This window comes from Tachysurus vachellii, chromosome 11, assembly GCF_030014155.1.
Source record: "Tachysurus vachellii isolate PV-2020 chromosome 11, HZAU_Pvac_v1, whole genome shotgun sequence".
In the NCBI taxonomy this organism is placed as follows: domain Eukaryota; kingdom Metazoa; phylum Chordata; class Actinopteri; order Siluriformes; family Bagridae; genus Tachysurus; species Tachysurus vachellii.
Window position 1 is genome coordinate 27,089,963 of NC_083470.1, and position 12,500 is coordinate 27,102,462.

The 12,500-nt window shown below is 42.2% G+C and overlaps 3 protein-coding genes and 1 long non-coding RNA gene across 5 annotated transcripts in view; 3 read left to right on the plus strand and 1 right to left on the minus strand.

Annotated features, from left to right (window-relative positions):
* hps4 (HPS4 biogenesis of lysosomal organelles complex 3 subunit 2) overlaps positions 1-5,700 on the plus strand; it is a 5,776-nt gene extending 76 nt beyond the window's left edge. The window contains exons 1-13 of one of the 2 annotated variants that reach the window (XM_060880769.1): positions 1-105; positions 807-958; positions 1,108-1,198; positions 1,873-2,016; positions 2,142-2,249; positions 2,452-2,568; positions 2,809-2,903; positions 3,165-3,240; positions 3,535-3,674; positions 3,758-4,292; positions 4,457-4,583; positions 4,814-4,925; positions 5,013-5,700. The exon at positions 1-105 is cut by the window's left edge and continues 76 nt beyond it. In XM_060880769.1, the coding sequence (XP_060736752.1) occupies positions 927-958; positions 1,108-1,198; positions 1,873-2,016; positions 2,142-2,249; positions 2,452-2,568; positions 2,809-2,903; positions 3,165-3,240; positions 3,535-3,674; positions 3,758-4,292; positions 4,457-4,583; positions 4,814-4,925; positions 5,013-5,184 (1,749 nt within the window). In that variant the 5' untranslated portion in view covers positions 1-105; positions 807-926 and the 3' untranslated portion in view covers positions 5,185-5,700. The remainder of the gene's footprint in view (positions 106-806; positions 959-1,107; positions 1,199-1,872; positions 2,017-2,141; positions 2,250-2,451; positions 2,569-2,808; positions 2,904-3,164; positions 3,241-3,534; positions 3,675-3,757; positions 4,293-4,456; positions 4,584-4,813; positions 4,926-5,012) is intronic. The other variant, XM_060880768.1, reaches the window with a different exon arrangement.
* A 2,086-nt stretch (positions 5,701-7,786) lies between these two features.
* Positions 7,787-10,108, plus strand: si:ch211-170d8.2 (uncharacterized protein LOC571755 homolog). Its single transcript, XM_060880766.1, has 3 exons — positions 7,787-8,601; positions 9,183-9,327; positions 9,411-10,108. The coding sequence occupies exons 1-3, from the start codon at positions 8,301-8,303 to the stop codon at positions 9,739-9,741; spliced, it is 777 nt and encodes a 258-aa protein (XP_060736749.1). The 5' UTR covers positions 7,787-8,300; the 3' UTR covers positions 9,742-10,108.
* A 1,617-nt stretch (positions 10,109-11,725) lies between these two features.
* The window catches only part of LOC132853228 (uncharacterized), a 1,416-nt gene continuing 641 nt past the window's right edge, over positions 11,726-12,500 (minus strand). Inside the window, exon 2 of the long non-coding RNA XR_009649166.1 lies at positions 11,726-12,500. This exon is cut by the window's right edge and continues 90 nt beyond it. This is a non-coding gene — a long non-coding RNA (uncharacterized LOC132853228).
* The window catches only part of hnf1a (HNF1 homeobox a), a 6,950-nt gene continuing 6,716 nt past the window's right edge, over positions 12,267-12,500 (plus strand). The window contains exon 1 of the mRNA XM_060880765.1: positions 12,267-12,500. This exon is cut by the window's right edge and continues 95 nt beyond it. Coding sequence (XP_060736748.1) covers positions 12,267-12,500 — 234 coding nt within the window.

Consider the following 12,500-nt stretch of genomic DNA (forward strand, 5'->3'; position numbering starts at 1 on the left):
GAGCTCGAAGGAAAAGTCACGTTAGGGGATTATTTAGTTAGTTTGATGTTAAAACCGTGAGTTTTCCCACTAAAAGGAGATCCAGAAGTGCTGAGCTTTTAGCAGGTGAGTTTAGTGTCAGCTGATTTTACTGTAGGTTTGTTGGTAAAAAGTGTCACTTTTAGTAGAGAACATTAGCTTCACTGTTTACTGAGGAATAAACTTCATTGTCTGAGTCTAAGAAGTTTAGCGAACATTTATTAAAATGTCTAAACTGTTTTTAATCATTGTTGTTATTATGGTTTAATATCTGACGTGTACAGAGGACGTCCCACATCCGTCGTGTTTTTCTTTTCCCAACCGTATTCAGTGAAATCCCGCCCAATCCGCTTGTGATTGGATACTAGTTCTAGACATTCTGTGGATTCTTCTTTACGATTGGTTAGGGTGTTAAAGACACACCATAAAACCAATCAGGGCGGGAGGCGGGTTTGGCGTAAAACGGGTGGGAGATCTAAGACTTCTCTGTATGAATGAAAAAAGCTGATTATTACAGCGATTCATATTCTTTACAATAATTAATTAAACGGACAATGAATCTTTTTAGACCATATTATTTATTATATGTAATTATGAATTGTAATTTTTTTATTTAATTGCAGCATTCAGCATAAAACATTATATAATGTAAATAAGGTATAAATAAATCTATTACAGAATTGCATTAATAATAAACAAAGTGAATATCAAACTTATTACTAAAAAAACACAAATGTAAATGATTATATATCAGAAGAACTTTACTGGCTATTCGTTTACATATGTAGTCTTTTCCCTTTGCGGTGTTTGGGCTCCACTCAGGGATGGATGGAGGACGGAGGATGAAGTGTCTCTGATAAAGGTCCAGTTTTCTCAGCACTGAGTTTCTGAATCTCTCTGAGTCACTGATGGCTGAGACACGACTCACAGAAAGCTCACGGTGAGATCATACACACACAGAGAGAGAGAAGAGTCAGTGTTGACACACACACACACACACACACACACACACACACACACACACACACACACACACACATTAATAATAAGAAGAAGTGAAAGTGTCTCTTTATGCTGTGATATTTTCAGCTGCAGTTGTTTCTTCCTGTATGATCGCTCTAAAGTTCGGGGCGAAGGCGATCTGACACGTGCTGGCATCTGCTACTACTACCCGGAACACGTAAGAACTGTCTGTCTGTCTATCTGTCTGCTCATAAATAATAATAATAATATGTTTAATTTATATAGCGCCTTTCCCAAGCTCAAGGACGCTTTACAAGGTACATAGTGTAACACACATATTCGTCGGACATTTGCCCATGACGAAGGATCACATGCAGCTGCATGAGATAATAACAGAAGACAGGACTATACACAAAAACATACAGTACAAGAGATAAGACTCTACATAGTACACGATACATACACCACATTACAGAAAAATTAAGGACTCCTAATACATATTCATTTACTGATAGTGAAGGTTGAAAAGGTCTTAAGCCTTGATTTAAATTCAGACAGAGTGGTGATGGTTCTGAGTGCAATGGGTAGGGAGTTCAATAGTGTTGGAGCAGTGACAGAAAAGGATCTGCCACCTGCAGAGGATAAACGGTGTCTAGAAATACAAAGAAGTTCAGAATTTGAGGACCGGAGTGATCGTGAAGGTACATAGGATGAGAGAAGATCTGAAAGATGTGTGTGTGTGTGTGTGGGGGGGGGGTGTAATAGAGACGGGACGTAATCAGAGCATGTACTAATGTTTTGGCATCATTTCTGCAGATAAAAGCAGATAAATGAGCTCACTTATTAAGCTCACTGTGTGTGTGTGTGTGTGTGTGTGTGTGTGTAATACAGACTCCATTAGATCAGCAGGAGTTGGTGTGTGGTCAGCTTGCTGGTGTGAGTCGCTGTGTGTCAGAGATTTCAGCGTCTCCAGTCCGTCTGCTCCGTCTGCGCAAGACCAAATACGCCATCCGCATGAGAGACGATTTCCTCTGGGTGGGTGGGTGTGTATGTGTGTGTGTGTGTGTGTGTGTGTGTGTCACACATGTATAAGCTTGTTGGACATCTCACTACAAACCTAATATTGACATTAATATGGAGTTGATCATTCTCTCTCTCAGGCCCTGAGTTGTGTAAATGATCTTCCAGATGTCAGTGTGTGTGAGATTCTGGATCAGATAATTGATCTGTTCTGTTTCTATAATGGCTCTGTGCGTCTCAGCTATCAGGTACAAACACTCATCAGTCTAATCATCATCAATACTTTATAATTAAAGAGTTAAATTAAAGAGTGGCAATAAGCCCTTCCCATGCTGTTGTCCTGCAGAATGTCACACTGCTGTGTGTGTTTGTGTGTGAATGTGTGTGAATGTGTGTGTGTGTTTGTGTGTGTATGTGTGTGAATGTGTGTATTCCTGCTGCCTGATGTAGCTTCACACTCAGGAGGAACTGGCTGTACACTGGGCTCGCTACCTCTCCCACCTGCAGGGTGGCGCTACTGAGCTCCACCACATCTTCACCTGCCTCACGACCATCGACTACACACATGTACACAACAAACACACACGATCAAAAATTATAACAATCTTACACGATACTAAAGCGGGTTCTCTCTCTGTCTGTCTCTCTCTCTCTCTCTCTCTCTCTGTCTCTCTCTCTCTCTCTCTCTCTCTCTCTGTCTCTCTCTCTCTCTCTCTCTCTCTCTCTCTCTCTCTCTGTCTCTCTCTCTCTCTCTCTCTCTGTCTCTCTCTCTCTCTCTCTCTCTGTCTCTCTCTCTCTCTCTCTCAGATTGATCCGTTGTTGTTGCTGAAGGCTGCTCTGATTCTGCAGGCATGTCAGCGCTGCCCCCTGGTGTTAGCAGGCTGCATCCTCTACTGTGGCAGGTTCACAAATAACTTTTTTTTAACAGTTATCATGTACATGAACTTCTCTATTACACAAGAGCTTCAGGTCAGTGTTGTTGTTTTCAGAGTTTCCCTACACCCTGTTCCCTACGTTAGAGTATTAGTACACTACATAGTACCATAACATAGAGTACAGAACACAGAGATGTTCAATCTGATCTCCAGGGTTCAGGTTATCAGAAAATAATTGACTCCTCATGACAGAATGCTCCAAGCGTGTGTGTGTGTGTGTGTGTGCAGAATGGTGAGTACGCAGATGTCTCCAGAGCTGACGATGAAGGTAATGGTGCATGACACAGAGACGTACAGCCTGCAGGTAAACTCCGCCTCCTTACACACACAACTATAACTGTTTATTTGACTTGATTTATACACTCCCCCTTGTACACTCCCCCTTGTACACTTCCCCTTGTACACTCCCTCTTGTACACTCCCCCTTGTACACTTCCCCTTGGTTGATTATGGGCTTTACATGTCTGTATGTGATTTGCAGTGTTGGTGTACTAGCTAATTATTATTTAGCATACTTCTTATGTAGCTAGTAAATATAATTGTAATACCTGGTTAAAGAATTGTTCACTACGTCCCGCTCTCCTCTCTCATGTTTCAGGAACAGAAGAAGCCAGCCAGTGGGAGAAGCTCATTTCTGGCCACACCCCATTCCAGCACAACCACAACATCAGTATTTCTGAAGCCTTCTGAGCTGCACACACTGCGCTGCCCTCTAGTGGACAATTCCACATCCTGCAGGTACAAAGATGTTACAATTACATTCAGTTTAATTCATTGTTGTACAATAAAAACAACAAAAAAACTATTATTTTTAATCTCAGATCTGAATCTCCTGAACGACCAGTAAAGCCCCGTCTCCTTTCTCGCACTCTCTCTGACATTCCAATTACTAACCCATCATCCAGTCAGATGGTGACATCCTCCGCTGACTCCTCCCTTTCTGATGATGCAGACTTCAGCTTGTGTCCCTCGTTAACCAGCACGCCTTTTCGCTCCAGCATGGCGAGCCAGCCAGGAGACATAGACACTGCTGAGTCACATGCTCACGCCATTGCCAATGAGATGCTTCTGTTTGAAGGTTCAGCACCTGATAAAGGTGACGACAACGAGCAGGAGAAGGTGGATGATGTCAGTGGCAGGTATCAGAATCACAGCAGCAATGGTGATAAGGAGGAGCAAGCAAATAACTTCCGAGAGAGGAGGAGCGACGAAGAGGAGGAGTCTATGGGGGTGTGTGATCAGAGTGACGTGGTTTTTGAGCCCATGCTTCTGTATGAACACCGTGTCAGAGGGCTCGTACTCATACTGCTGGTGGAACCTGGCTTCAACACACATCCTAACGCCAAACAGGAAGTGGTGAGTGGTGTGTGTGTGTGTGTGTGTGTGAATAATCATGTACTGTATTACCGTGTCTATCCCAAACCAGACACATACAGCAGTACACTTCATAGTGTTAAATTCAGTAATTTGTAGTTTGGTGCACAGTCCCTGAGTGTGTGTGTGTGTGTGTGTGTGTGCAGTACCACAGCAGTATGGCATCTCTGAATGGGCTTGAAGCTCACCTGAGAACGATCCCACCTGCATCTGAGATCCCTGTGGTGCCGTACACTTTTGCCCACTACGACCGCATCCAGAACACACTCACCAGTGAGACACACACACACACACACACACACACACACACACACACACAGGCTTAATGAAATAGCCAATAGTCTGGATGAGGATTTGGTTGCTGGTTTTCAGAATGATGAAATAAAAAACTCATAATCGTGTGTGTGTGCATGTGTGTGTCTGTGTGTGTGTGTGTGTGTGTGCATGTGTGTGTGTGTGTGTGCATGTGTGTGTTCGTGTGTGTGTGTGTGTGCGTGTCTTAGCGAATATGCGTGGCCATTCTACAGGACCTCAGGATCGTCTGTTTGTGAAAGCCACAGCTCTGCTGCACTCAAAATTCTCACATGAGGACATGCTGCAGGAAGCCATTATCAGGTGTGTGTGTGTGTGTGTGTATATGTGTGTGTGTGTGTGTGTGTGTGTTAGCTGTGCTGTCAGTTGAAATGTTTGTTTGTATTGCAGGAGCGCTGGCTGTGCTCTATATGCTTCTCGCACCGCAGCTCATGAGACCTTCTTCGTCCAGCATGGGGTCCCCTCAAGGAATTCTGGGATACCGAACAGCCAGGACAGTGCCTTCTCTCTGCCCAGTAAAGCTCGCCATCGCTTACTCAAACATGGAGTCAGCCTGGTCTGAGCTACTGACTCTCTCTCTCTCTCTCACACACACACACACACACACACACACACACACACACGATTATTCATTACCTTTACACAGGGGTTCAGTGTATTATCTATGTAGTAACTAATAAACTAGCACCCCAGTGTATGTGCACTACGTAGGGCATGAAGCAAAGTCTCCTACGCACTACATAGTGTCTAAATTCACTCTCTACAGTGTTCTGAGTTCTGAGGTTATCTGTTCAATACCTCAACCTCAACATTCCCTCTCTCTGATGAGTATTTGATATACAACATTATTAATAGGGTATTAAACTGTAGCTCTGGTTCGTCCTAAAGCAGACATGTTTATTTTTTTCTTACGATTGTGTATGTAGTTTATTTACAGGTCCACATTTCAAGTTAAGGGTAACCTGGAACATGATAAAGTTCTGTTTGCTACCCTAATTTTCCAGAGAGTGTAAAAGCATGTTGTAGTTTTAAAGCTTATTTGTAATAAATGATAAATAAAGATAATGTTTGCAGTGTTGATTCTGGTGATACTGATGAATTCATGTTCACTCACTCACTAAAATCCTGAAGATGTTTGTTAAGTGTTTTGCTATTTAATGTAGTAACTATTCTCCTTTTCCACCAACATGGACTGTTTTTTAAAGCCATGTTTAAAGTTTAAAGGTTCCTGGAGTTTTAAAAAAAAATAGAAATCTGTTTTTATTCCTTTTCATTGTCACTTTATTCTGAGCTGTAACTCAGTGTAGTTCCAGTTTAGTTTGTTCTGTGTTTTCCTCCTTAATTTATATGCCGTTGTTCTCTTTTATTAGTGGTCATATAAATAACTAGAGTAGCTGGAGTCGTTGTCATGGTGCTAAAAGAACCTCAGATCTTCCCATCAGCCACACTTAAGCTTCATTTCCAGCTTTTGGACCAACATTTCCTCTCATTGGGAAAAGCAGGAAACTTCCAGAACAGATCCCAGAGGCATCGACCTGCTGGTGTCCTGCAGTCAGTGTAGAAGATTTGGACTGTGACATGTAATAAAAATAGATTAGAGAGAAGAGTTGAGCCATTGAGCTTTTTGTTAGATTGTTAGTTTGTTAGAATTATGATAATACATCATTTATCAGTAGTCCTTGTGATTTAAACGTAGATTTTCTTGCTAATGAACTGAGAATTCTTTCTCTTTAGAGGGATTTTCAAGTCCCTCAAAAATGACTCGCTGACTTTTTTTCGCCGAACCAGACAAAGTTTGCATGGAAGCTTATGTTGAGGTGTATGAATCAACAAATTATTAATAGCATCTAAAATACAGAATGGAATGATGAGTAATTTTTATGTAAACCAGCTGTCAGTGTTAAGCTGAAAGACATGACGACATGAGATCATTCAATAATGAACAACAATAACGTAGATATGATTTGGGTCACTGAAATTCAACACATTTCCTACACAACTGTGTAGTGATTGTGTGTGTGTGTGTGTGTGTGTGTGTGTGTGTTCCACTCTCGCCTCGGGCCCCACAAACCCACAGGCCCGCTCGACCTGCTATTGATTGTGCTCACAGTCAGAAAAAGAAAGTTTTATGCTCTCTCAGTTGGTGTCATTTCGTTTGCAAATGAGTGTTGTGTTGGTGATGGTGCACATGCAGTGTCATTAGGGCTCATTAGGGGGTTGTAAATAGGAACAGGCCACATTAAGCTGTTCACTGAAGGACCTCATTATGCAGAAGCATTTAAAGCCTCCACAGGGGTGTAAATGGGCACCTAAGAGCCACAAAAACCTGCACAGACCGGGGGACAAACTCAGATTACACTCAGCACATACATTCTTTTGTCCTTGTGCTGGATTTTCGAGTTTTTAAACCCTTTCAGCAGTCACTAATCTGACTTGCTGCTAACTTGTTGTGGTGAATTTAAGGTCAGATTTTAGTTTATTAGTCTCTTTCTTTCTTTGTGTTTTTAAGGAGCTTAGAAAACTTTGACTTTTAAAGCACATATTAACTACTTTTCTGCTCCTGACAAAACTTTAGCTACTGGCTACAGGGTGTAGAGTCGATTCCAAAGAGATTCAAGTCGACTCTGAAGCTTTGGTGTCATTTACTTTATAAAACAAAGTGTAAAATAAATAAATAAATCAAAAATCAAACGTCTTACAATTAAACAGCAACACAAAGCTATATGCTAAAGCTAAAGCTAAAGCTAACACAAAGCTAAAGAATCTAAGAAGCTGTGTATTAATCTTGGATATCAATGAAATGAGCCGCTGTTTACGAATTATATATAAATCATAATAACTGGTCATAAATGTTCATAGTAATTGTTTATTTTACTGATTATTTGAGAAGCATTTTATTAAAAACACTAAGTTATTCGGAATCGTGTGGAATCTTCATGACTCTTTATGATTCTTTGTGAATCATTATGAATCTTTATGAATCTTTATAAATCTTTATGACACTTTGTGAATCTTTATGAATCTTTATGACACTTTGTGAATCTTTATGAATCTTTATGACTCTTTGTGAATCTTTATGACTCTTTGTGAATCTTTATGATTCTTTGTGAATCTTTAGGAATCATTATGACTCTTTGTAAATCTTTATAAATATTTATGACTCTTTGTGAATCTTTATGACTCTTTGTGAATCTTTATGATTCTTTGTGAATCTTTATAAATCTTTATGACTCTTTGTAAATCTTTATAAATATTTATGACACTTTGTGAATCTTTATGAATCTTTATAACTTTGTGAATCTTTATGACTCTTTATGACTCTTCACCTTGATTCCGACCAATCAGAGAGCGCACGAGACCGTGTATTTTTATTCTTACTTGATTGTATTTTTAATAGACAAATTTTCCAAACCGTATGTATAAGTAACTCTAACGCTGTATTTTAACTATTAACTGTTTTCTTTTTTACTCTGGAAAAAAAAAACCAACCTCCTTCCAGTAACACGTTTTGATACGCAAATGAGCACAATCACGCATTAATATGCAAATGAGCCCGTGACGTCACTTGGAGGTTTGTGGCGACGTCCTGCGTGTGAAGCGGCAGCAGCAGCAGAGTGACGGAGGTTTATTTTACACGTGTTCCATATAAAGACCCTACAGCGGGTCCGTGTCCGTGCCATGACCCCTTTACTCATCATCGCCCTCGGCAGCTTGTTCACGGCGGTCAGGAGCCGCTCGTTCCTCGGGGCTCAGTGCGACCTGCTCACCGCGTCCTGGACCGACACTAAAGTCACCTCAGTGACCGGGGACTGGAGCCACATGTACCGCCTGAAAGTGTCGCCTCCGCCCGAGGACGGACCGCAGCGGCCGGTGTTCCCTGAGCAGCCGCTGTTCGGCTTCATTAGGCGGGTGTACAGATGCTGTCAGTCCGGTCACCGCTGTGCGGGAGTTAAAGGGCTCCAGGGCCGAGAGACTGCAGGTGAGAACACTGAGGTTAATCACCTGCTCATTTCATTACCTTTTTATAGCTTTATGTACAATATATATTTATATTTTATATTATTACAGCATCTAAACTCTGTGAAGGTGTTTTATTTCATGTAAAAATCTATAAATAAAATAGATCAGTGATTCGTTCTAGGGGTCACGGTGGCTTAGTGGTTATCACGTTCTCCTCACACCTCCAGGGTTGGGGGTTCGATTCCCACCTCCACCTTGTGTGTGTGGAGTTTGCATGTTCTCCCCGTGTCTCGGGGGTTTCCTCCGGGTACTCCGGTTTCCTCCCCCGGTCCAAAGACATGCATGGTAGGTTGATTGGCATCTCTGGAAAATTGTCCGTAGTGTGTGATTGTGTGAGTGAATGAGAGTGTGTGTGTGTGTGCCCTGTGATGGGTTGGCACTCCGTCCAGGGTGTATCCTGCCTTGATGCCTGATGACGCCTGAGATAGGCACAGGCTCCCCGTGACCCGAGGTAGTTCGGATAAGCGGTAGAAGATGAGTGAGTGAGTGAGTGTGTGAGTGATTTGTTCTGGTATACAATATCGTGTGTGTTTTTTTAAGGCTCGACAGTGGAGTTTGTTCTGAGCGAGGACGTGTGGTCAGCACCGATACTGAGAGCTGAGGTTCATCTTCACATCTCCAACCCACACCAGCTGAAGGTCCAGCCGCTGCTCCCCTGGCTCGACAAACGCCACCGGCCTACAAGGTGAGACGGGGCGCAAAGCGCAGACTGTACTGTTTCTGATAAACTTCTAGTTTAATGAACTACGGAATATTCTCTCTCTGTAGGTACAGCACGTGGTGGACAGACAGCACGCTGGAGGTCAGGGTGGATCTGCACTTCCTTTTTCAGGCTCTTCAGGCTGTCAGAGGGAAGCGTGGAGGCGCCAGGGCGATGGAGATCCCACGTGTCAGAGGTCTGCACACACTCCAGACTTCGGAAGTGAGACCCACTGAGGCAGAGGGTGGAGATAGAAGGGTGGAGCATCACCCACAGGTTCCTGTAGACCTGGGCCTGACCTTACACTGCAGCACAGTGGAGCTGAACACACCACTGCCGTGTGAGAGCCACGGGGTTCGACTACTTCACACACCCTTCATCACGCTCTCGTATGGATAACACACACACACACACACACACACACACACACACACACACACACACACACACACACACACACACACACAATAGTCTTGATATGTTTGTCAAAGTGCGGTCTGCCAGGACACTGTAAATATTCCAAATACGCACTTCAGCAATAAATTTGAATATATTTAATTTATACAGGTGTTTTGTGGGAAACTTATCAATGTATATAGTGTAAATAAACTCATAGTTTTATATAAAACTCTTTATTTCTGTCTGGAGTTGAATGTTATCTGATTTATTCCTCACCAGTGGATCAGTTACTGTTCTCACACACACACACACACACACACACACACACACACACACACACACACACACACACACACACACACACACACACAGTTTATACAAGGTAAGTTAAGGTTATTAATATAAACCCTGAAACGTGGCTCTGACATTTAAAAGCATAAAATATTTTTCCATTTGTTTGTTTGTTTGTTTATTTAAATGAGTTTGCACGAAGAACACAAAGCATTAAATCCTGTGCAATATGGCAACATTACAAACGATATTTAAAGTTAAATGTATAAATCATTTGTCTCAAATTAAAGTTAGTTCAGAATTATTAAATTGTTAGTGCAACTAATCCCAAATAAATTAGATCATAATCCCTAAATCATCTTCTACATCTAATGGTAATTGTTATTAGCTAACAACAGTAAACACCACCTAGTGGCCATTGTTAGTAATTACCTACCAGCAGTAAACACCACCTAGTGGCCATTGTTGGTAATTACCTACCAGCAGTATCACTCTAGTCACTATAGAGACAAGGGAGTCAGGTTAGTATTTATCAGTGTTAAACATCACCTAGTGACCATCACTGTATACACCATCACTGTATACACCATCACTGTATACACCATCACTGTATACACTACATCCTGCCCCTCGCCTAATGGTCATTGTCAGTAATTGCAAGAGCTAAAAACCACCAAAACACCATCATTTATAGCCACAAACTATAAACACAAGCTAGTATCTATTGTTAGTTATTACATATCAGCAGTAAACACCACCTAGTGGACTTCATTAGTAGCTACCTGTAGTAAATACCACCTTTTCTGTGAAACTCCACCTAGTGGTCATCTTAGTAAGTGTAAACGCCACCTAAAAGGCTGTGTATTGAATACTGTGGTCTGTTGTAGCACATGTCTGCTGTTGCTCCACACAAAGCAACGACAAAATATTTACTTACATTTTTACATAGATATGAATTTTGATAGGTAGCTTGCTGTCGCCTACTGCTATTAATTACACCATAGAATATTATTATAGGTAGCTGGAGTGTCTGACGTGGTAGCCGTGTGTGTGTGTGTGTGTGTGTGTGTGTGTGTGTGTGTGAGATATCCTTATTTCCACTTTAAGGGTCACAGTTAGACTCTGCACTCTGGCCCAAACTCAGAATGGAGGTAGACGGGGCAAAGTTCAGCCTGACACACAGAGAGAGAGAGAGAGAGAGAGAGAGAGAGAGAGAGTGAGGAAGAGAGGGAGGAGGGGGAGAGTAAAGCCAGAAAAATCACCTTCCAAAGCAAAACAACAGCCGGCAGAAAGTGGAGACACGACAGAAGACTAGGAAAAGTGGACACGAGTCCTTACTGGATGCCTTTAAAACGGATAAAGAGAGCGTACAGAGACACAGGTGAACATGTGTGTGTGTGTGTGCGCGTGTGTGTGTCTTACACCTTGTCTGACCTTGGGTGTGAGGAAGGAGCTATATTAATGATTATTGCACTCACCTGTCCATATGTTCACACACACAAATAGGCAGCACTGTGTGTGTGTGTGTATGTGTGTGTGTTTGTGTGTGTGTAGAAAAATTCATAGTTGATCTAAATATTTTGTGGTTATACACAATGAGTGTGTTTGTATTGTGTGTGTTTTTATCTTGATGTTTGTGTAATCTAATTACTTCAGGGTTTTTTGGTCCTGAACTGCAATTGAAATCCACAGCTTTCCAGTCCACAGTGTGGTTTATGACGTGTGAATAACATGCTTTCATATCAGTTATTAACGTCTTATTACAGTTCTCACAGTTATTATCAGTGTTAATCATAACATCATTTTCAATTTCATTTGTTTTTTCATTTCTAACTGTTAGGAAACATGTCCCGTTGTTATGTAGAGTGAACGTAGTCATATAAAGTCCTGGAACCGGACTGTGGTTCAACCAGTAAGGAACATCTGTGGCCCAAAATGAGGTCATTAGAACTTAGAACCATCACTAAACTCAACCAAAAAGAAAAGATCTGAATTAAATCATAGACAAACATCTGAGGTCTGACATGAGGGACAGAAGCTTGAGATAAATCACGGCCCAAATCCAACAGCTTCAGCTGAACTATGACTCAGACGGAACAATCCCAAGCTACAGAAGGTCTGAACCAAATCAGTCTGTTAGCTATGAACTGATGACTTTGTGTGAGGTGAACAATCACAACCTATTACTCCAGTAGTAACCTGTGTGTGTGTGTGTGTGTGTGTGTAGCTGGGTAATGGAGGGAGGAGAGGAGCGAGGGATGGAGGGACGAGTGTGCAGGCTTTCAGCTCTGCAGCAACAACTGCTATGCTCTCTGTTGGGCTCTGGTGTGACCCGTGAAGTGCTGATCCAGGCAGTCGGAGAGCTGGAGAGAGAGCGGAACCGAGCCGGAACCGGGGTGGGAGGTGGCGTTGGGGCAGAGCGCGGTGAACCAGCCGAGCGGACGGATGGAGAAAGCTCAGAGGATGGA

Coding starts and splice junctions, on each gene's coding strand:
- si:ch211-170d8.2 (XM_060880766.1), top strand. CDS start 8,301: ATGACCCCTTTACTCATCATCGCCCTCGGCAGCTTGTTCACGGCGGTC. Junction 8,602..9,182: donor CCAGGGCCGAGAGACTGCAG/GTGAGAACACTG, acceptor TGTTTTTTTAAG/GCTCGACAGTGGAGTTTGTT. Junction 9,328..9,410: donor AAACGCCACCGGCCTACAAG/GTGAGACGGGGC, acceptor CTCTCTCTGTAG/GTACAGCACGTGGTGGACAG.